Here is a 25432-nt window from a genome sequence, read left to right as displayed (position 1 = left end):
CTCTTCAGAAGATGAAGAGGCTACCTTACTATTTACAAACATTAATTCTATTTTGATAACTTGATGTAAAGACAAGGAAAATGTGAATCACTTGCCTGATACCATGTATGTTTTTGATTGCATAGCTTATTTCTCTTCTTAATTCTTTCTCATTAAACTCCATCTGCAGGTAAAAAATAAGCCATGGTTATAAACCTTAATTCCTTTGAATAATATTTTTGAATATTTAAAAATGAGAACAACATGATTTGGTTATTAATAAGTGGATATCCATGTCTTTCCTAACATAAACCAAGATGGTCAAAACATCTGTTTATATAAAGTTTAAGGCAACACAGAACTCAAAGGATTTCTGGGAGATTTAGTACCATGGATTTTATTATAGATAAGGAGTGTTATGCATAAAGGATACCTTCTGCACATAAATCCGGTCATTCATTTGAAATATAAAATTTTTCATTCTATTGCTGAATATAACAAATTTGACAGCACAGGCAAATGCATAAATGAGAGTGTCACCTGATGTGCAACAGCAATACAGCTGCTCTCAGGTTAAGTATGGCTGTCTTTTCTCCCTGGTCATTTTAACCACTTGAGTTCAAAACAGAAGTAATTAATATTTTACCAGTTCAACACTGAATAGATTGCTGTATAAAAATTTCTCAGAAGTTCCAGTTACTTTAAATTTATTTGGGGGAAGTGGATGTGGCTCAACTGATAGAGCATCTGTCTACCATATGGAGGTTCCAGGGTTCGATCCCCAGGACCTCCTGACCCATGTGGTAAGCTGGCCCATGCGCTGTGCTGCCGTGCGCAAGGAGTGCTGTGCCACGCAGGGGCACCCCGTGTATGGGTGCCCCACGTGCAAGGAGTGCACCCCACAAGGAGAGCTGCCCCGCATAAAAAAAGCACAGCCCACCCAGGAGTGGTGCCACACACACGAAGAGCTAATGAAGCAAGATGATGCAACAAAAAAAGAGATGCAGGTTCCCAGTGCTGCCAGCGAATAGACACAGACAGCAAACAATGGCGGGGGGGGGGGGGGTGGCGAACAGAAATAAATAAAATAAATCTTTTAAAAAAAATTTATTTGGAAGTAGAATTTAAGTGTCACAGAACTTAGACCTGGAAGGTTATCAAGAGAACACTCAGTTTAGCCCCTGACTTCTGAGACTTGGCCACTTAAGTCTCAATGTCTACTCATTTTCACCTCACACTTTATGCCACAGAACAATGAATTTTGTCAGTTCTCTACCTACATCCTAAGGCTTACAGCTCAGAGCCTGTACGTCTGATCTTTCTGCCTAGAACACCCTCCTCCTCCACCCCATCTCTTCCTTATTTAACTAAGTACTTACCCTTCAAAACTCAGCACAGAAAAAAAAGGCTCCCTTATACACTTAGGCTCAGATTTATGTCTGCAGCCTGTGTTTCCAGAGCACCCTGTGCAGATGTTTGTTACTTTACTTAGCACATTTTAATGAAACTATTCATTTGCCTCCCACAGCAAGATATAAGCACCTGCTTCAGTATGTGAGGCAAGTAATATAGTCCCTAAAACTATTGAGCTGTCTATTACACATTTCAAATTTAACATGTCCAAAATAGAATTCTTGATTCATATCACCACAAAAATGTGGCATTCCTTCAGTTTCCCTACTCTGATTGGCACCACCATATACTCAATTGTACAAGTCAAAAACTTGGGAGTCTTCCTTGATTCCTCTCTTCTTCCCAGCCCCCATATCAATTCAAGTCTTATTGACCTTACCTCCAAAATCCCATATCCATCCATTTATCTCTCTCCTCTCTTGCCCAGAGGTGTTTTTACTGTGAACCTAAAGAAGCTTAAGTTTCAGGGTTTCTCCCTTACACAAGCCTATTCCAAGGCCCTAAGCCTGATTGTGAATTTAGTTTTGAATTTTTTTCCTTAAAGGGGGCCCCCAAAATTGTATAAGCATCTCCTCAAAAAGTTGAGCCTATCCTTCTCTTGTCCTACAATTTTCCTCACTTGTCTCCCTGAATCCACCCACATTTGGCACTTCACAATTCAATAGGCAAAATTCTTTCAAAATTATTAACCAAATCAGGTCACACCCCTGCTTAAAATCTTCTATTGACTTCCCACTGTTAAACAAAAATGCCTCAACACAATCTAGAAAACGCTACATAAACTGGGCACTTCTTTCCTCTCTGAATTTATTTCACACCTGTCGCTTCTTCATATGCTGTATTCATTACTGCTTTAGGGTCCTGCCCCCAAGGCTGCTTCTCTGCCTCTTTCCCCAAATCTTTATATGGCTGACTCCTTCATGCTATGCTGGTCACAGTTTAAATGTCCCCTACTCAGACCTTTCCTGAACATCCCATGGAAAGTGACTCACTCAAACTCTCTCTTTCACACCCTGTTACTATATAGCACTTGACGTTTTCTTATTTTATCTGTGTGTTAATTTTCTGTCATTCCTCTCTAGAGAAGCAAGGCTCTTCTGTCTTGATCAATGTCACCTAGAACTTTGGCACAGTCATTGCTCAATAATTTTAAATTAACTGGACAACAAATAAACATCACAGGATATTGTTAAAGTGGTTTGAAATGTAGTTAAATCCCACCAAATAGTCAGAACCATTGGTAAGAAAATATTTCTTCCTTGAATATCCTTACCTAAGTATGGAAGCCTTTATTCAAAGAACTACCTTAGGCCCATATCACTCAGTTAATATTTTATCTACTGTTATGTCAAGCAGACTACAGAAATGAAATAAAATGAAAGGAAAAAAAAAAAACATTTGATACAAACCTTTACTATCTCAAAAGGAAACCGTTCATGGAAAATACGATTGATTTTAGCACCACCTGAGAGTTCCAGCGTATCTACTTGATCTCCTGACCCTTCGATTCTCTTCTCAAAGTCCACAGCAAATTGCTGAACCATCCTATGATTTTGAAAGAGAAACAAAAATTCAAGTTAAGTTACAAGGCCTTGCATTTCTTATTTTAATTTACTAGAGTTATGCCTTAGAATTCTTTTCCTGGTGTTATTAGTGGCACCTACTGGCAGAGTTAACATTGCACTCTATTCTAATTAAATGTCTAAAAGAAATGAAAAACACTTTAGCTTTATTTTACACATTTAATTAGAATAGCTTCAATATCTGTATCAAATGCATTCTGTCCATTTGGTTACAATCATGAAATGGTATATAAAGAATTCTTTAATTAAGAATTAAAGTTAGGCAATAGAACTTTACACAGAATAGACAAATGAACCTTGGCTCCTATAACATCACACTTACCTAGTGTTCCAAATGCTCAAGCCAAGCCCCGTCACACTTTGTGAGTTACTCTTCCTCCATCAAGCATCCCAGCTTCAGGCTCTCCTCCTTGATTGCCCTGGGCAACTTCGTGCACTCTTAGCTTCAAGTGCCCAAGAAATTGGTTTCTGCAAACCTTTACTGCTAGTGCATATCTCTAATATGAGTTATTGGCCCATTTGTCCAACTGCCTACTGAACATGTCTGCTTTTAGCTGTCGTGGACTCAGCACATCCAAAATTGAACCCCTCAAACTTTTCTCCTGCATTCCGAATTTGCCTGTTCTCCTGCATTCCCGAATTTGCCTTCACAGTGGATGGCACTACCAACCCAAGGCCAGAAATCAGGCATGCAGAGGGCATCCTGCACTCTTCCTTCTTTGCCCACACCCGTGTCTAGTGAGGCACCAAGTGTTGATCATTCTACCTTCTTTACATCCTTCAGACAACCTCTTCCTCTTTATCCTCATTGACTCTACATTGAGGTAGCCCCCATTAACCTTTCTGGGCTTACTGAAACCACCTCTTAAAGGCCATCCTGCTTTCAGGTTTATCCTTATCAAGGACAGACCTCATTCTGCCAGACCAAGACAAATATATCCCTACACAACTAGCTCTAGACTTATTTTCAATAGCTCCCCACCAACTAATAAATCAAAACTCCTTAACACATCACCCAAGATCCTTCAAGGCCTAGTCTTGGCTGTCTCTCCAGCCCCATCTCTAATCACTCATACACACTCACCTTCTAAGCCAACCACATGGAAGCCATTTGCTGTTCTTCAAATGTACTATTTCCCTGTGCTTTCACACTTTCTTTCTTTCTGCTTAGAAGGTCATTCTCTCTGTCTCTTGTGTCTTTACCTGGCAAATTTCTATCTGTCTTTCAAGACTCAGCTCAAGCATTAATTCTTCCAGGAAATCTTGCATGATCCGTAACCTTATCGACCACCATTCCATATCAAGGACCCTTCCTCTGCTTCCTCAGTGTATTTCCAGAATACCATTTAGAGTATATATAGCCATTGCCTGTTCTCTCTGTCTAGACATATGACTTCTTTAAAGGCAAGTACCATACATTTTATTTATCTTCCCATGCTCAACATATGCCAGGCATTCAATAAATATTTTTTCGAAGATTGAATTATCATATGGTGGTTGGTGAAAAAAACAAAGAAACAATATAGGGATAAATAACTATTTGCATTTGTGATTACTAGGTTTAGAAACTCCAATTTTGACATACTGAAAATAACTCATGGGAAAAAATCCAAACCATCTAAAACTTGCATTTTTAAAATTCTCGTTCATCAAAATCATGGATGAATTAAAATTGATTGCAATTATTCCAGAAAATCTGCGACTATTTTCCAGAAAATATGAAATATAATTAGGCTTAGCTATGTCCATGCATATGCTAATATTAATCTAATTTTTTTTAAGACTGTGAAGATATATATGACATATACACAAAAACACAGGAAAATTTTAGAAACTCTTATCTCTAGACACTCCTTCTCCCATAGACACACTCCAGCCACAGAGCTCACTTAGTGATCCTAGAACAAGTGCACCAAAGCTCACACTATTCTCTCTTTCCCTCTTCCACCTGAAAAACTCTCTCCATATTTCAGGATCCCATTCAAGTATCTTTTTTCTCTGTGAACTCACATTCTTCCTCAAATGCAATAGTTTCATCATCTGGGCTCGCTTAACATTTCATAGTTACCAGAAACAGAGCATTTTTCCAATTTTAACACAGTTAATTGCTTATATGACTGTTTCCCTGCTCTACTGTGAACTCATCTTAAGAACAAAAATCTTATTTATTGTTGAATCCCCAGTAGATAGCATAGAACCAGACATCAAGTGAAGTACACAAATAGGTTAGAGGAAGGAAGGAAGGAAGGGAGGGTGGTCTGAAAGGAGAAGGCAGTAAAAAGGAGCTAAATAAGCCTCCTATAAGGGAAAAAGCTAGGTATAGAAAATTCTGTTATCTAAGTCCAAGGAAGTCATATAGGTAAACCCAATCTTTGCAAGAATGGTTTAGCTGGATGTTAAGACAGCATCCATGTTAAGGCTTAAATAGAAATAACTCCTTTCTCTGCAAATTGAATGTAATCAAGGACAAGAAGAAAAAGAAAGGGTGAATTAGGAAAGAGTTGATCCAAGGAAAAATTCTTTCCTCCACATGATCTTACAGTTTTTAAAAAATGGGAGCACATAGGATGATACAATTTTTACTTAAATAATCTGAGTATTTAGCAATCTCCCCACAAAGAAAGGAGTTACACTGTACATTTTATTTTTGTTTGTTTTACATTGTGCATTTTAAATGCCACATTAATGGGGTTTTTAAAAAAGATTGATTTATTTAATTCCCCCCCTTCCCCTCCCCCTTCCCCTGCCCTGCTGTTTCTGCTGTCTGTATCCATTCACTGGGTGATCTTCTGTATCTGTTTCTCTTTTTGGTCTTCTCTTCTCATTTTTTCTCCTCTAAGGTTCACCAGAATTCAATCCTGGGGACCCCTGATGTGGAGAGAGGTTCCCTGCTAGTTGTACACTTCAGTGCCTGGTTTCTGCTATGCTTCACCTTGACTCTCCCCTTCATCTCTCTTTTGTTGCATCATCATCTTGATGCATGACTCACTTACACAGACACTGGCTCACTCAGCATCACTGCATGGGCACTCTCACCACATGGGCACTCAGCTAACCACATGGGCACTTGCTCACCACGCAGTCACTGGCTCACCATGTAAGCACCTTTCTCTTCTTCTTTTTCACCAGGAGACCCCAGGGACTGAACCCAGGTCCTCCCATATGGTGGGCAGAAGCCCTATTACTTGAGTCACATCGACTTCCCTTAATGGTGTTTTGATGTGTCAAGACTCCAGAGGGATAAAGGTGGTATAAGAGGTAGTAAGCATTATCTTTGAAAGTGGACCTCAGATGTCATGGAATGCAAGCTGGTCAGGGAGTCTTGTGGTTGAGAGGGACATAGGGCACAATGCAGCTAAGGGGTAAAGGGAAAGATGAGGCTGGAAGGCAACAAGGGAGAAAATAAAAGTATAAGACATAATGAGATGGTAATTCTCTAACAACTCTGCTATCCTACCTCACAGGCACTCAGAAATAAATCTGGTAACCTGAAGATAAGAGGGGATTGAAGAGATGCCCATAGTTTTCACATTTATATTTCTGAAGGGCTACATTAAAATCATTACCAGAAAGGAAAAATAAAAAAGTAATTTAAATGTGGCCTGATTGTCCATACTTTTCTGATTAAGAACTTAGTTCTTATTCCACTGAAAAGAATGCACACAGGTGAGAACTACCCTAATCAAGACGGTAGAGTAAGATGCTTCAGGGCTTTATCCCCCACAGAAGCTTTAAACAACCAGGAAGAACTGGCAGAAATATATTTCTCAAAGCTCCAGAAAATAGTTAAAGGACTGCAGTGACAGGGTGAATACCAAATCAAGAAAAAGACCACTTAAAAGCATTAGAATCCCATGACCCCTCCCCTAACCCCTCACCAGCTTGGTACAGAACTAGCCCACATTCCCAGTGAAAATCTCTGATCTTATTCTGGGGGAAGCAGAATAAGCCTCATACACATACTGGGAACATGCATACCTGTCTGGTCCAATCTGTCAGGTGGTAGCCTGAGGGACTTTCCACCCCAGAACTTGTCCTCCCTGTAGAGCAGGGGTTCTTAACCAGGGGTCCACAGACCAAGAGGTCCATGGAAAGATTGCAGGGGGTTCATGAGCTTGAATTGAAAAAAAAAAATCAACATATTATCTTTATTTTCTCTGACCTCTAACTGCAATCTAGCATTTTCTTCCCTTATGAATGTATGCAATAAATAAACTACAGTAGTATTCATTTCACCTGACTGGCAAAGAGGTCCATGGAACAAAAAAGGTTAAGAACCCCTGCTGTAGAGGCAGTTCACAGAGCTCTCCTACAGAACACCATGAAAGAGAGCAGTCAAGTGGCTCTGGCTGTAGGACAGAGTGCAGTGCCTGGGACCATAAAGAAATTGTTTCCTGGGGAAATGGAGACATTTGTAACGATGTAAACAGGGGAATTTCTAGAGCCACATGTGCAGGCCCCAGACAAGAGGTATGCATGTGCAGAGAGGATGAGGGTGGACCTTAAGCTTTGACCTGCAGCTATTCTCCAAACACCCTCAGGATGAGCCCTGAGGGAGAGCACTTGCACAAGTCAATCTTCTCATTTTCCTTCTTGATTTTTTTTGTCTTGTTGTTTTTTTAGCTCCTGGCATTCAAGGAAAGCTCTGTCATAACACTAGCTGGATACAAGTGAAGGACAGATGCCTTAGAATCTAAATCCCAGGATAACACCTTAAAATATAAAAATGTCCAGATTTCAACAAAAAGTTTGAAAACATGCAAAGAAACAGGAAGTGATGGGCCAGGAGAAGGGGAAAATCAAATCATTAGAAACCATCAATGAAGAAGACCAGACCTGGGATATACAAGGCAGACTTTTAAAAAATGGTCCTAAATATTCCAAAGAAATTAAAGAAATCAGGAAAACAACAGATGGACAGAAAGATAATATCAAAAGAGAGATGGAAATTATGGAAAGGAACCAGACAGAGATGAAGTCCATGGCAACAGAAATTTTTTAATTTCCTAGAGGGGTTTGGCAGCAGATTGAAGCTGGCCAAAGAAAAAACTCAGTGATAAGGCACTGATTCTTGAAGATAAGGCAACTGAATTTTTTTAGTCTGAAGTGCAGAAGGAAGAAAGAAAAGAGAACAAAGCCAAGAAACCTGTGGGACACCATCAAGTGTACAAATATATGCATTGTGGGAGTGCCAGAAGGAGAAGCAAGAAAGAAGCAAAGAGACTATTCATAGAAATAATGGCTGAAAACTTCCTAAATGTAGTGAAAGACATGAATATATACATTTACGACACTTAACAAATTCTAAGTAGGATAAAGTCAAAAAGACTCACACCATAGCATATTATAATAAAACTTTCTAAGACCTACTATGAAGAAAGGATTCTGAAAACTGCAAGCAATAAGCAACACGTCACATACAAGGGTGCCTCAAAAAGACTGCCAATTTCTCATCAGAAACCATGCAGTCAAGAAGGCAGTGGGATGACATATTTAAAGTGCTAAAAATAAAAAAAAAGGGAAACAGACTTGGCCCAGGGGTTAGGGCGTCCATCTACCACATGGGAGGTCCACAGTTCAAACTCTAGGCCTCCTTGACCCATGTGGAGCTGGCCTATGCGCAGTGCTGATACACGCAAGGAGGGCCGTGTCACGCAGGGGTGTCCCCATTCTGGGGAGCCCCATGCGCCAGAAGGGCACCCCGTAAGGAGAGCTGCCCAGTGCAAAAGAAAGTGCAGCCTACCCAGGAATGGTGCCGCCCACACAGAGAGCTGACCCAGCAAGATGACGCAACAAACAGAAACACAGATTCCCGTGCCACTGACAACAACAGAAGCGGACAAAGACGACACAGCAAATAGACACAGAGAACAGACAACCAGGGTGGGAGGGAGAAGAGGAGAGAAACAAATAAATAAATCTTTAAAAAAAAAAAAAAAAAACAACCTTAAATACCAACCAAGAATTCTATATCTGGCAAAACCATTTTTCAAAAATGAGGGAGACTTTAAGACATTCCCAGTTAAACTACACATGAATGAGTTCACAACCACTAGACCAGTCTTACAAGAGATGCTAAAGAAAGTTCTGCAGGTTGAAGAAAATGGGCAATAGACAAAAGTCACTGAGGGTGTTTTAGTTTCCTAGTTTCTCAATCAAATACCATGAAATGGGTTGGTTTAAACAATGGTAATTTATTAACTTAGAGTTTTGAATCTAAAATAAAGTCCAAATTAAGGTATCATCAAGATAATGCCTAGATGCTTTCCTAGAAGTCAAGCATTCTGGGGCTGCCTGCCAGCAATGTTTGACTCCTCTGTCATATGGCAAGGCACACGGCAGCCTCTTCTAGTCTCTTCCTTCTCTTACAGATTCCATTGCTTTCAGCTTCTTGGTTCCTGTGGCTTTCTCTCACTGTGTCTGAATTGCACTCCACTTCTAAAGCACTCCAGTAATAGGATTAAGACCCACTGTGACTGATGTGGGCCACACCTTCTTAAGTGTAGTAACCACATCATAAGGTCCTGTTTACAATGGGTTCATAACCACAAGAAAGGATTAGATTTAAGAACATGTCTTTCTGGGGTATATACAGCTCCAAACTACGACAGAGGGTAATGACATGGATAAATATAAATGCCAGTACTATTGTATTTTTGTTTTGTAACTCCACTTTTTACTTCCTACAGGATCTCAAAGGCAAATGCATAAAATTCGATGATAAATCCATGGTTTTAGACACAAAAATATGTAATCTGTGACAAGAACTACATAAAGGTGGGGGAACAGAGAGGTATAAGAACATAATTTGTATATACTATTGAAATTAAGTTGGTATAAAAGCAAACAAGATTGTTAAGACTTAAGATGTTATATTTAAGCTCCATGGTAACTACAAAGAAAATATAAGAGACTATTCAAACACAATGAAATTGGTCATGGGGATGGGCAAGTGGCTAAATTTATAATAAAAGAGTAAGAGAACAATGGCTTTTCAAGAAAACAAAGTTTCAAGGGTCACTGATTAACATACACAGAGCCTCATATACTTTCCTTGTTTCTCTTGTTAAGCCTAGAAAAGAGTAAGACAAACAGACTAAGTCTGCAAACTAAAGAAATTAGTTTAAAATGTTGAACAAGGTAAGGACTCACTGCAGCAATGCTTTGGTCTTCCTGGTAGGGTCTTCTGGTTTGAAATTTTTGTAGGCTTCTACTTCATGCTCTATGGAGAGCAGCTGTCCCTGGAGTTTGTTCCTGAAGTTTGGCAGGGTATCTCGAATGTGATTGGTAAGTTGCTAAATAAAATAAAATCATACATACATGTAATACATTGAAAATTAACTCATGAGACAAAAACTGGTCTTCATGGTTTTCCTAATCTTTCGAAGTTTTTGAAATCATGCTTATGTTTGGCAAGAAGTTCCAACTATCTCCTCCACTACCCCATAGAGCTGCTCAAAAGTCCCTCCATTAGGGTCACTTTCTTGAACTATCTCTTTAAGTCTGAGAACATCCTGTAAAAATGCAGCTAATGTTATTAATAAGGTTCACAACAATAACACTTCAGCATGGATTGATTTGTCAGATCACTTAAGATTTTAAGTTAGTATGTGGTAGAAATGATGCTGCCTAATATTCTCAGAACACTGTGGAGCTTAAGTAGTCAAGAGTGCCATTGGTATCTGTCAGTTGTTGACTTTCTCTCCAGTCTGTACTTCAGGCAGGTGCTTCCTCTACCACCATCTCTAGGCCTCAGTCTAACCCTAATTGGTCACTGGCCTGTGCCTTCAACAAGCAAGGGAAAGCCCTCTCTGCTATTGCTATCTCTACCTGACCATCTACTTGGTATTTCCACTGAGATCATCTGTTGGTACCTCAAGTTTGGTATAATGAAAAATTATATTGAGTATAATGAAAAATTCCAAGACAGCCGAGAATACATGATCACTTAAGAACAAGAATACATGATGGAATATAAACCCAGACTGTTTACTCCTTATGTGTTTTCTATTACAATTCAGTTAAGAATGGAGAAGACTGCACTCTCAAAAGCAATGTCACAAGAGACAAGCCCCCCTAATCTAACAGTAATAGTAATGATGAGAAACTAGCTGGTAAAGTAATAAAAATACTTGGTTTCCATCTTTTGCTTCTCAGATATCTCAATAGCAAAGCAACACTATAGGCTACTGTTGGCTTTCTAAAACACCTTTTCTTGGCTTCCATGACCCCAGCTTCCCTAATTTTTTTCCTACAACTCTGGATGTTCCTTCTCCAAAATCTCTAACAATTTATCTCCTCTACCAGATTTTTAAATGTTGAAATTCCTTAAATCCTGAGCCCTAGACCTCTTTTCTCACCCTCTGCTCTCTCTTAAGGTAATCTCATTCCACTCATGGCTTCAATAAACATCCAAAAACCTGTGGCAGCAAAGGTGTTATCATCTCCAGAAAAGACTTCTTAACTTTGCTGCAAGAAGATATATTTGATCACCTGTTTGACTTCTCCTCTTGAATGTGCCATTGACACAACCTCAGTATGTCCAAAATTGAGCACATAGTTTTCCCTTCAGGGATCTCCATCTTGGTGACTTCATAATGAAAACTTAGGAGTAGTCCTTGACTTCAGTTCCCCCAGACTTCAAATCTGTCACCAAGTTCTTGATTTTCCTAAACATTTCTCAACACTGCTTTTTTCATCTCTACTGTCCCTAGCTAAAATGAAGCTACCATCATTTCTCACTTTGACTCCTAACTGGTCTTCTCATATATACTCTTGGTCTAAAGCCAGTGTAATCTTTTTTAAAGCATATCTGATCATGTTATTTCCCTACTCAGATCCCTTTAATGAGATTCCACTGTTCCTAAAGTAAGCCAAAATCCCCAGGTAGCCTACATATACCACAGCACCCCAGACATGGCCGACATCTCCAACCTCATCTCCTACTACCTGCCCCCTCATTCTCTGCCCTCTAGCCACAATGACATTCCTCTCAGGTCCTCAAAAACCTCATGTCCTTTTCCAGTGTTTGTCTCAGGGTCAGAGGTCTTAGTACACATTGACTCAATAATAAAATGACCCTTGTTTCAGCATAGTACAGAGATCCTTGAAGCAATGAAGAGAGAGTGATTATCCAGGAAAAGGAGAAATCATCAATACAAAATTCATTCAACTATATAATCTGTCAGTCAGTCATCTAGAATCTAAATATGTGATAAATTGGGGGTCACCTATAATAACCAAAAGGTCAATCATCTTCTATTTTTCCAGAATCTACAATTTATTTACAACTTTATCTTTCTAATTATATATTGATTTTCCTCTATTTTTTTTTCAAAGCTTATTTGTGTTTTTCTTTGGCTAATACTGGTGTAAAAGCAGTAATCTGAAAAAGTTTGACCAATGCTGAATATAGCAGGAGAATAATACCATGGCAAACCATTGTTCTGTACTCTAAAATATACTCATATTTTTCAAATGACACACCATGTTACCGTCTCATACTGTCTCTTCCAAATGCTCATCTTCCCTTAATTAAAAAGTATAAACTTTACATTAGTTTCTGTTATGTAAAAAAGAGGTACACCATTGTTTTTCATTTTATCTAAAACACTTCAATTGTTTCGCTCAAATGGGTTGAGTACAATGTTACACATATCCTACTATTGTGTTAGCCTCTACTGATACCTTTAAGAAGCTAACAATCAAAACATTTAATAGATGCTTAATTGACTGACTAAAGTTCATTGATAAAAGTCAAAGCATACCTCAAAGGGATACACATATATCACAAATGCTCCTTTAGGGGGAAAGCTACTCACCATATTGTGTCAAAGTAATCAAAACTCAGAGACAAATCCCTGCATTCAATTATGCGTATCTCCAATAGGAGAAGGAAAATGTGTAAGCAAGTAGTACACTGAGTTTTTATGGAAGAAATGTGTAGTACATAGAAGGGAAGAAGGCAGAGGGCACAATTCTATCTGCTGTGGGAAAAGGGGTTATCTGGAAAAGCTTCTTAGATGAGTGGAGATCAATGAGTCCTTAATTAGGATTTGCTGTTTTGAAGATTTTAAAGTAAGGAACAAACCAATCCTACACAAAACCATAAAAACTTCTAACAGAAAATCTAACCTATAAACACTACAGATTGATATTCCAAGAGGCCAACTTTTTCGAGATACGCAAGTTTAACTTCTTAAACTACACATTGTAAGGAAATGCATGCTAAAATTTATGTCCCTGTTCACCTTCCTAAATGAGCATGTTTCTGCTTTGGGCACTGTCCTTTTAGTAATTTTCAGGTAGAGTCTATTCACTGAAAATAGTAATGGAAGGAATCTAAGTACATTGTTTTTAATTCCTATCATATTTAAGCTAAATGTCTTATTTTGTAAAAACATAAACTTAAAAATAAGAAATATAAATTCCAGTAATCATCTGCATATTTCATAATTGACCTTATAGTTTGAAAGAACACTATACCTTGAATACCAAGAAGGAACAACTTGCTTTTTACCTGATTAAGGACTTTCTGCAGGTGTGGGGTCCCCATTCGATCAGCAATGTGTCTGTAAGCCGGGTGGGAAAGAAAAAATTTCCTTTCTGCCAACATGGCAGCCTTAATGTCCTTCTTCCCATCTATGTCCTTCTGGCTCCTGTTTACCACCCCCACGTAACCTGAAACAAAACACAAACCTTGGAGTTTGGGAAGCTATTTTTTGTCTATTTCTGGAGAGATTTCAAGGCTCTCAAGACGGCTGAATTTGAACAGCATGATTATTTTTAAGGCCTGAAGACTCTATTTGAAATACCTATATTTGACAAAACCATCTAGTTGGCTAATTGTATTCTAGCAATAAAACAATAATGTCTCCTGCCCTTAAAAGCTCTGTGCATTTTAATAGAGTATGTCTCTTAACAGTTTTGTCATATAGTAGGCAAGTAAATAAATCATACTTAAAACAGGACAGCACACATTTATACAGTCTATGATGAATATTTATACCTTCTCTTCAAACTCCTTCTTTTTCCATTTTCTTTTTTTAATTTAAGTGTTTAATTATCTTTTTTTAAAAAGTTAATAGATCACACAAAATGTTATATTAAAAAACACAACAGGGTCCCACATACCCCAAACCCCAACCCCCACCCCCATCATTTTCTTATAATTACATTTTTTGAAGATACATAGATCACAAAAAAAGGTACATTAAAAAATATAAGAGGTTCCCATATACCCCACACACACCCCCACCCCACTCTTCCCACATCAACAATCTCTTTCATCATTGTGGCACATTCAGTGCATTTGGTGAATACATTTTGGAGCACTGCTGCACCACATGGATAATAGTTTACATTGTAGTTTACACTCTCCCCCAGTACATTCAGTGGATTATGGCAGGATATATAATGTCCAGCTCAGTCCTATTATTTTAAGGAATGTTCTCCATTTGGATCATTTTTAATACATTATTTGGAAACACTGTTATCTTATGCCATTCCATTATAAAATACAACTAATCTATCTTTTCCTTGCAACTGAAGAGGCATTAAAACCAAGCCTCCCATTGGATTCCCAATTGTTTCTCTACCTTATCATCAAAGAAAGTCCTGTATAGACCCAGTAGTACATTACCCCTGCGAAGAGGCAGCAACTTGTTCTCTAGAACATCCCTGGCATCTGTTCCTTCATCCATAAGATCCAGTTTGGTGATGACTCCAATGGTTCTCAATCCTGTATCATAAACATACCATATTAAACAATTTTCAGAAAACTAATAAATTGTAAAGACATAAGGTCTCAAAACTAAGTAGATTTTGTCTGATCTATGTATCTTTGAAAAAAAAAAGAAAAGAAAAAAATATACACACTCAAGAAAAATTAAAATATTTTTCCCGGAAAAAAAAAACCTAAGTGGAAAGATGTATGGTCCTGGTCCTTCTCCAGTTGCTCTTTATCTTACTTAGTTTTCTAATCTCCTGCTACCAAAGTCAGGTGAATTTTGAAGTGATGAAGAGAGTTTCCATATTATCCATCCATAAGATAACTCTGGATCCAAAGGAGTAAAAAATAGAGCTGTATCAACAAAATATTTCTAAAAATGCGAGTTTATTTTTGTACAGTACATAAATGGGAATTATACATTTTAATTTTCCTCCAGGTTCTCCATATATAATGGATGCTTTAAATTTTTTATGTATTGCATTGTTTAAAGCAATAAAAAACAAATAGGCTATGCATGTAAGAAAAAACGTATGATTGAATCATGCCTGAGCACTTGAGGTTAAAAAAAAGAAAAAGAAAATTAGGTATAAGATAATACCATCACCAAAAATAAACTTACATGTCTCTCAGCATTCACTGTTGCTTAGAAAAGGAAGAATGATTTAATAGGAATTAAGAAGCTTATATTACAGTCTCAATGCAAGTCACTTAACTTTTTCGGTCTCAGTTTTCCTCACTGTAAAATAAAGAGTTGGAATCTGTGATCTCCAAAGTTCGTTTCAATAATAAAATAAGAACCTAGTAATTTTATGTACCGGGTAAACACTACATTTGTCCTATGCTTCTTTCATTAGATGAAATGGACAGTTCTTACCTAATGGTTCATAATGTGAAGTGTATTTCTTTGGACGTGCAGTTAAGCCTGGTTACTCAAACACATGCATGTATTAACTTTGCCTGAAACCATTCTAAAGAAATAATGGATAACATGTATTAAGCCAGCTATTACTGCAAATGTTTTTACATGTATTAAATCATTTAATCCCAAAAATAGTCCAACTACTATTTTTTTGAAGATGAGGAAACTAAGGTAGAGAGAGGTTAAATAACTAACCCAAGACCTTATTAGTAGTAAGAAGTCCAGGCAGTCTGGTGCCAAAGCCCATGCTTTTAGCTAATATCATGCTCCTCACAGTAAAGGATTTTTAAAAAATAAACCAACAAGGTCAAGGTCAAAAAGAATGAAATAAAAAGTTAAGAAATCCAGAAAGATGACAGCTAACTCAAAAGATCAGAGGAGGAGGAAAATTGCATCCAAGTAAACTAACTGTAGTAGAAACCCACTGTAGGGAAAGCCAAAAACTGGATAATGTACATCATAGCATCTCAGAAAGACTTAGGACCTGGGAGACGAACAGCTCTGAAAATAGTGGAGAGGGATGGTGGCAGGTAAGGCTGAAAAACAGTAGTACTGAAAGAACGCAGTCCGATTTCCATAGCTAACATAGCTGAAAGCTGCCCCTAATATACCCCAGCAAGAAAGTGCAGGTTTACTCTCTGAAAAGATTGAGCTATAGAAATTCAAGGAACCTGGCCAATTTTGGGGGCAGGAGGTAGGTATTGAAAGGTGGTGATTAAGAGAAATTCTACATGCTGAATGGAAAAACTCCCCACACTCAGGTCTAGGGAAATTAACCATTTCCAAGGGAAAAAAATAGACATTAACATTCAAAAGAACCATAATAGAAATAGCCCACTAACACCCTGCTATAAAGCCTACCACTCCACAGTTTAAGCACACAGATATAAATCTTTCAGTCAGGTGAACTTTAAATATGAATGGAGAGCCAAAAAGAACCTCTAATCTGAGATTAAAACAGAATAAAACAGAATTTGAGGAAAACAAAGATATGCAAAATACAGAAGAAAACTTTGTTATTTTTATTTGTATCTTCAGAGAGAAAGGAGAAGTCATTTCATTCGTGAAACAAGAACAGAAAGTCATAAAAAGAAATACTCCAAGAAAAAAATTCACAATAGTTAAAAATTTGAGAATAGAAACAAAAATGTTAGAATTCTGGAAGACAAAGTTAAGAAACCCTTTCAGAAAACAGAATAAAAATAAAAACAAAAGGTAGGTAATAGGCGAGGAAATTTAAGGGAAAAAACAAAACTAGAGCATTGACCCAGAGGATCCAATATCTGAATAAGTGGAGTTCCCAGAAGAAAGAAAAGCGATAACAGTTTGGGAGGGGTGAGGCCCTATTAAAGGAAATATCCTCTAAATGAAATATATGAATGTATGGGTTGAATGGACCCATAAACTGCCCAACACAATATGAAAACATACACAAACACATAGCATGGCTCCTCAGTAAAAGATTTCAAAACATCTGGAAGAAATAAAAGATCCTAAAAGCACCCAGAGAAGAAAAACAAAGTCGCCAAAAAAAAAAAAAAAAAAAGAATAAGAAAAGAAAAGGAATGGGAGATATTATAGCATCAGCCTTTCCAGAATTGGCACTGGAAAACCAAAAGACAAGAGAACAACGTCTTCAAAATTATGAGGGAAAAATAATTTCTAACCCAAAATTCTAAACTATCTATAAATGTGACAGTAGGAAAATATATTTTCAGATTTGCAAAACCTCTAAATAATTTATCTCCCTTTTTCCATTTTTAGGAAACTACTGAAGGATTTGTTCTGCCAAATAAGGGAGCAAACTAACAAAATGGAAGACATGAAATCCAGAAAATAGGGTGTCTAACCAAGAAAGGAATTTTGAGGGTGGTATACTCTCAATACAAGTCCTAGAGAGCAAACAATATCTACTGAAATGAGAGAATACAGATTTCTGAAGAGATGTCTTTCCCCACCAAGAAAAAAAATGAAAGTGATTGAATACCTAATGACTAATGTTTTGGAAAGTATTAAAAAATGTGTAGCTCTGTAGAACAGTTTGGGAATATACTAGTGATAGGTATATAGAAGACAATACAAACAAACAAACAAAGAGAGACAATTATCAACCTCAGAAAACAATAACATGCAAAAAGAAAGGTAATTATAATTTTCTGTATTGCATAGTTGTGAATAATATTTTCAAAATCATAAAAATTCATTTATAAATATCATTATATGATTATATGATTATATTACCAGAATGGCACAGGCTGAATGTATATATGTGTGTGTAAGTACATTTGGGTATAGGAGAGGAATATAAGACAGCTCAATCCTTCTCCTCCACAATAGGAAGTCAAAAGAGAATTTTTAAACCTAAAAAATTAAGAAATAGTAAGTAACAAATTACTTAGAATATGTAGGTACATAACATAAGAAATCAGTACTCCAGATTCAAGAAGAGTGGGACAAGGACTTATAATAGAGAATATTTATTGAGCATTGATTTTGTGCCAGCTTCATCTAGGACTCAAAATAACAACCCTACAAGATATCTACTATTATTATCTCATTTATATAGGTGAGAAAACAGAGACTTGGAGAGAAATAATTTCTCAACCTCATAGCTTGTAAATAATAGAACTGGGATTCAAATCCAGGCTACCTAATCCCATTTTCAATTATTGTATTACTCTGCCTCCCAATCCTTAGCTAGATTCCACAGATGATTGGCTGTGTTATTTGGCAACTTAATTACAACATCTGGGCCTGTTTACCTATAGAACTAAAAGTTTGGACTAGATGTCTTTTTCAAGCCCAGAATTCTAGGAAAGAATACAACTTGCAGATTTAGAAGAAGTATGTGTAGTAATGAGTAAATTAAAGAATAATTTAATAAAGACTTTGTCCTCAGTCTAATAGGAAAATAAAAATTAAAAATTAAGAGCTAATAAAGTGAGATATTGTGTTTCAATTATGTTTATCTTCAGTAAAGAACAAACACAATGATGAATACTGAGAATCCTGATTAAGGCCTTGAAAGGACAAAGCACACCAAAATCTGATTCATATATATAAAACATAGAGATTAAGAGAACTCATTCAAGAATCAGAATACCTGTTTTCAAATCTCACCTGCAGATTACAGATTGTCCCCCCAACAAAACAACTATTAAATAAGCAGGAACTGTCTGAAAGAATCATTTTGAAAGTCTGAAGGCCAGAAGCACATAGTACAGAATTCAGGGAAGAGCAGGACGAAGAGGCTGATAAATTATAGTAAAGTACAGTAAACTGCAATATCTGCTCAGGTGGCTACCACCATCCATCCCACACTTTCACGCAGGCCATCATGAGGTTCAGTCCCTGGCTAGCTCACTGATGACAAAAAAAGGGACATAAAACTCCTCTTCCTCAAGACCAGGGGTAGGCATGACCAACCATTCTTCACACTTTTGATTAGTAAATTTGGATGATTGAGGGCCCAGCTCTGAAGCCAGCAACTGTTTCAACCCACTCTGACAAAGAAGGCAGTAGCCCTGTTTGAACTACCTTGGAGAGGGACAGCTGTGGTAGAGACTTAAGGACGCAGCACTTCCTCAGGGATACAGGGAAAGGCTGAATTTAGTAGGGCAGGCCAGGAAAGCTTAGCTTTGGGGAGCAGTTGGAGAAGCTCTTGACACCATTACTGATCCCTTCCATAGAGCACTTTGGAGTCAAGCAAGCACTTCATGGGTTTCTAGCTCTGTGTGCCTAGACTTCAGAAACTCCTCTCAGGCATGGTCCTCCTGACAGAATTTCCCTTCTAGCAAAAGCAGTTTCAGACAATGAAAGGAAGGTAAGAACTACAGAGACAGAGAGCCTGAGAAAAAGGCCTGTAGCCATCAAACACCCTGAGAAAGGGAGGTCTATCTCCTGGGAAACAGAGTGGACAACCAAACTCCTGTATACAGGGGAACACCAAAACAATCAACAAGCCAAAGCCCAAAACAACCCAGAAAGATAGTGAAAATGTGCATATTGCATTTGTCTTTAGCATACCCTCCTGACAGGAGGGCTAAAGTGCAAGAAAATCTGTTTTATCACCAGTTGGCTACAAAATCAAGAAACAGACATCTTGCGTAATAAATCACAGAGTTAATATTTTAAAATATTAAAATGTACAGTGTGCAACAAAAGAGTACAAGACAAACAAAGAAACAGGAAATGATAGCCCATCCAAAGGATGAGGATAAAAATCCAGAAAACACCAACAAAGAAGACAAAAATGTAGACATAGCAAATGATTTTTTTAAAAAATGATCTTAATAATGCTCAAGGAGATGAAGGAAAATAGAGAAAAAGAACTAAAGGATATCAGGAAATCAGGAAAACACTGAATGAGCAATATGAGAACGTTAGCATAAAAAAGGAACCAAAGAGAACTACTAGAGTTGAAGATAACAAGTGAAATTAAAAATTTCCAGGAGAGTATCAAGCACAGTTTGAAACTGTCAGAAGAAAGCATCAGTGAACTTGAAGACAAGAAACTTGAAGTAACTTAGACTGAAGGAAGGAAAGAAAAAAAAAATTATTAAAAGCAAAAATACACTAAATCACCTCAGGGATACAATTAAACATACATATATATGAATATGGGAGTCCTAGAAGAACAAGAAAGAGAGAAAGGGGCAGAAGGACCAGTCAAAGAAATAATAATAAAGAACTTTCCAAACTTAGCAAAAGACATGAATATGCACATCCCAAAAGTCCAGAAAACACCAAACATAAAGAGAAATACACCCAGTGTGTGACCACACTTTCAAATGCAAAGGACAAGAGAAGAGTACTAAAAGCTGCAAGAGAAAAGCAAAGTTTTATGTACAAAGGAGCCCCAATTAGATTGTCAATTTCTCATCAGAAACCATGGAGAAAAGAAGGTAGTGGGTCATAATACTTAAAGTGATGAATGAAAGCTGAGAGAGTTCAACACCGCTACACCAGCCCTACAAGTCATGCTAAAGGAAGTTAGCTCTTCAGGCTGAAAGGAAAAGATACTAAACAGTGGTTTAAAACAGCATAAAGAAATAAAGACCTGTGGTAAAGGTAAATATTTGGGTAAAGATAAATGCCAGTATTATTACATTATATTGTTTGATAAGTAACTCCACATTCTTCCTACAGATGATAAAAGCAAATGCATAAAAATTAACAATAATTCTGGAGCAGGTGTAACTCAGTGGTTGAGCACACACTTTGCATGTATGAGGTCCCAGGTTCAATCCCTGATACCTCCTGAAAAATAATTAATGATAATTCTATGATTTTGTACATACAAAGATGTAAGTGGTAACAACTACAAAATAACAAGTGGGGAGAAAGAAGATTATAGAAAAACTACATGTGTAAGCTATTGAAGTTGAGTTGGTATTAAACCAAATATGACTGTTATATTTTTAGGATGTTAAATTATAACTTAATGGTAACCACAAGAAAATATATGAAAAATACATTCAGCAAGAAATGAGAAAGCACTCAACATGGTACAACATAAAACATCAAATAAATATAAAACAACACATTAACAGAAAGGAAGGACAAAAAAGTTATGACTTACAAAAGCTAGAAAGCAAAATGGCAAAAGAAAGTCATGCATTATTAGTAGAGACTTTAAATGTGACTATATTAAACTCTCTAATCAAAATGCAGAGATCAACAGAATGTATAAAAAAGCATAAACCAACTATATGCTGTCTGTAAGAGACTCACCTTAAATTCAAAGATACAAGTAGTTTGAAAGTCAAAGGATGGGGAAAAAAATATGTCATGCAAGTAGTAATCAAAAGAGAGCTGTGAGGAAGCAGTCTTGTCCCAGTTGGTAGGGTGTCCACCTACCACGCGCCCTGTAAGGAGAGTCGCCCAATGCGAAAGAAAGTGCAGCCTGCCCAAGAATGGCACTGCACATACGGAGAGTTGACACAACAACAACAACAACAACAACAACAACAACAAAGAAACAGATTCCTGGTGCCGCTCATAAGGATAGAAGCAGGCACAGAAGAATACACAATGAATGAACACAAAGAGCAGACAACTGGGAGGGAGGGGGGAAGGGGAGAGAAAATAAATAAAAAATAAATCTTTAAAAAAAAGAGAGCTGTGGTAACAATACTAATTTCATAAAAAATAAAAAACATGAAAGATAAAGACAGTCATTATATAATGATAAGGGGACAACTCAACAAGAAGATGGAACAATTATAAATATATATGTACTTAAAAATAGTTTCACAAAATATATGAAGCAAATACTAACAAAATTGCATGGAGAAGTTGATGATTCTACAATAATAGTAGGAAACTTTAATACACCACTTTCAATAATAGATAGAACATCTAATTAGAAAATCAGTAAGGAGCTACAGTGTTTGAATGATACACCGAACCAACTAGACACAACAGACATAAATAAAACATTGCACCCCACAACAACACATCACACATTCTTCCCGAGTGCACATGAATCATTCTCAAGGATAGGCCATATGTTGGGTCACAAAACTAGTCTCAATAAATTCAAAAATATTGAAATCATACAATGTCTGGTCTCTAACCACAAAAGAATGAAGCTAAAAATCAACAACAGAGGGAGAAATGGAAAATTCACAACAAATATGTGGCACCGATGGATTATTACAAAGTGCCAACCAGCAATGCATCTGGAAAAAGACCCAGCCAAAAGGGAGAAATATTAAATACAAATGAGTTTTTATGGCTAAGAGATTTCAAAGTGAGTTAGGTCATTCCAGAGGTTATGCTTATGCATGTCTTAGGAGAATCTCATTGACTGCCACAGTAAACAGTGCCTCAAAGAGTGGGGCTCCTGAGAGACATCAAGGCACTATAAACGGGGCAGACATACTCAGAAATTCAACACCCTGACAGTGGGCCTTACTTTGGAATTTATGCTCCTTAGTGTAACAGAGTTAGACTCATTTATACATTCCCTACACTTGGCTCTTCTGCCTCTTTATAGTTGAGCCTATAATTAGCACTATACTTGTTGAACGTAAGTCCCAGAGACTTAAATTTTGGTCTGTTCTTAAGCCAGTTGAGCCCTGAATCTCAGCAGAGTTGCAACACCTACTCTCCTGTTCACAGGGCTCACCCAGGACAACTGACAAGGAGATGATGATGGACAACACCCATCCCAAGAACAGAGAGTATCAGCAACTGCAAGCAAGATAGTTCCATCCATCTGCCCCATGGGATCTAAGCCTCCAATCACTTAGAAATAGAGTGGGCATCAACATCCCAAAATCCTCAGTATTGGGGAATGAACAATGGACTAAAGTAGACTTGTTATTATTCTATTATAGACTTATTATTATTATAGCAATGGAAGAACTTTTATCATTGATAACAAAGGCAGTGGCCACCAGAGGTTCTGAGGGGAGGGAGAAGGAAAAATAGGTGTAACATTGGGGCATTTTCAGGACATTGGAATTGTCCTGCATAACATTGTAATGACAAATACAGGCCATTACACATTTCATCGTAACCTATAAAATTGTATGGGCCGAGTATAAATTATAATGTAAACTATAGTCCACAGCTAGCAATGCTTCAATATGTGTTCATCAACTGTAACAAACATATCACACTAATGAAAGATGTTGCTATTGTGGAAAAGTGTGGGAGGGGAAAGGCGTAAAGCATATGGGAATCCCCTTTATTTTTTATGCAATATTTATGCAATCTAAAGCTTCTTAAAAAAAACACACACATAGCATACTCTTAAACAAACAATGGGCTAAAAAGGAAATTAGAAGAATTAGGAAATATCTTGAGACAAATAAAAATGAAAATACCACATAAAATATATGGGACACAGGGATGGAGTGCTGAGAGGAGAAGTTTAGAGCTCTAAATGCTCACATTGAAAAAGAAGAAAGACTTCACATCAGAGACCCAACCTCAAGAACTAGAAAAAGAAGAGCAAAGTAAACCCAAAAGGAGCAGAAGGGAGGAAATAACAAATATTATAGTGGAGATAATGAAATAGAAAACTAAAAAACAATAGAATCGACAAAACCAAAAGTTGGTTCTTTGAACAGATAAATAAAATTGACAAAAGCCTTTTGCTAGATTGACAGCAAAATAAAAGGGACAAGATACAAAAACTAAAATCAGAAATGAAAAGTGGGTCATTACTACCCACCCCAATGAAATAAAAAGAACTATACGAGGATACTATGAATACCCATACATCAATAACATAGATAAACTAGATGAATTGGATAAATTTTAGAAACACACAAACTACCTACAATGGCTCAAGAAGAAATAGAAGAGCTCAACAAATGAATTGCTAGTAAAGAGTTGAATTTGTGTAATCAAAAACCTCTTAAAAAGAAATGCCCAGGATCCAATGGCAGTGAAATCTACTACACATTTCAAAAAGACTTAACTCCATTTCTACTCAAACTCTTTCAAAAATTTGAAGATCACAGAATACTCCTTAATTCATTCTATGAGGTCAACATCACCCTCATAATGAAGCCAGATAAAGATACCACAAGAAAAGAAATGATAGACTGTTATCTCTTATGAATATAGTTGCAAAAATCCTCAACAAAATACTAGCAAACTAAATCCAACAGTATATTAAAAGAATTATATACCATAATCAAGTGGGATTTATCACTGGTATGCAAGGGAGATTCAACACAAGAAAACCATCTAGTGTAATACATAGGATTAAAACAACAAAGGAAAAAACCACATGAATATTTCAATTCATGCAGAAAGGGCACTTGACAAAATCCAGCACCCCTTCTTGATAAAAACACTTAGAACCCTAGGAATAGAAGGAAACTTCTTCAACATGTTAAAGGACATATATTAAAAGTCCACAGCTAACTTTCCTATTTAATGGTGAAAGAGTGAAAGTTTTCCCTTTAAGAACAGGAACAAGACAGGAATACCGACTGTCACCACTATTATTCAACACAGTACTTGAAGTTCTTGTCAAAGCAATTAGACAAGAAAAAGAAATAAAAGGCATCCAAATTGGAAAGGAAGAAGTAAAACTTTTACTATGTGCACATGATATGATCCTATATACAGAAAATCCTGAAAAATCCACAACAAAGCTCCTAGAGCTAAAAAATGAATTGAGAAAAGTGGTGGGGTACAAGATCAACACCCAAAAATCAGTAATGTTTCTATATACAAGTAATGAACAATCAGAAGAAGAAATCAAGAAAAAAATTCCATTCACACTAGCAGCTAAAAGAATCAATTATCTAGGAATAACTCTAACCAAGGACATAAAGGCCTTCTACACAGAAAACTGCAAAACATTGCTAAGAGAAATCAAAGAAGACCTAAATAAATTGGAAAACTATAACATTAAGATATCAATCATACTTAAAGCAATTTATAGATTTAATGCAATCCCAATAAAAATTCCAACAACCAGGGGCAGATGTGGCTCAAGTAGTTGAGCATCTGCTTTCCACATGGGAGGTCCTAGATTCAATCCCCAGCCCATGGTACCTCAAAAAAAAAAAAAAAAAAAAAAAAAATCCAAAAATCTTGTTTGTAGAAATAGAAGGTTTATAGGGAAGAGTAAAGGGCCCCAAATAGATAAAGCTATCTTGAAAAAGAAAATGAATTTGGGGGATTCACACTTCCTGATCTTAAGACTCATTACAAAGCCAGAGTAATCAAAACAGCATGAGGAGCAGATGTATTTCAAGCAGTTAAGCACCTGCTTCCCGCATGGGAGGTCCCAGGTTCAGTTCCCAGTGCCTCCTAGAAAAAGCAAAAAACAAACAA

The 25432-nt window shown here is 37.1% G+C and overlaps 1 protein-coding gene across 8 annotated transcripts in view; it reads right to left on the bottom strand.

The window, feature by feature from the left end:
- DNM3 (dynamin 3) overlaps window positions 1-25432 on the bottom strand; it is a 693285-nt gene that overhangs the window by 457210 nt on the left and 210643 nt on the right. For all 8 annotated transcript variants that reach the window (XM_058310135.1, XM_058310136.2, XM_058310139.2 and 5 more), the window contains exons 5-9: window positions 14617-14715; window positions 13495-13655; window positions 10128-10270; window positions 2802-2937; window positions 96-163 (exon numbers count right to left, since the gene is read on the bottom strand). In XM_058310135.1, the coding sequence (XP_058166118.1) occupies window positions 96-163; window positions 2802-2937; window positions 10128-10270; window positions 13495-13655; window positions 14617-14715 (607 nt within the window). The remainder of the gene's footprint in view (window positions 1-95; window positions 164-2801; window positions 2938-10127; window positions 10271-13494; window positions 13656-14616; window positions 14716-25432) is intronic.

The sequence above is a fragment of the Dasypus novemcinctus genome, chromosome 13 (assembly GCF_030445035.2).
Source record: "Dasypus novemcinctus isolate mDasNov1 chromosome 13, mDasNov1.1.hap2, whole genome shotgun sequence".
NCBI classification, from domain to species: Eukaryota; Metazoa; Chordata; class Mammalia; order Cingulata; family Dasypodidae; genus Dasypus; species Dasypus novemcinctus.
The sequence above is the reverse complement of the archived record's forward strand: the minus strand, read 5'-3'. Positions and strand labels throughout refer to the sequence as shown.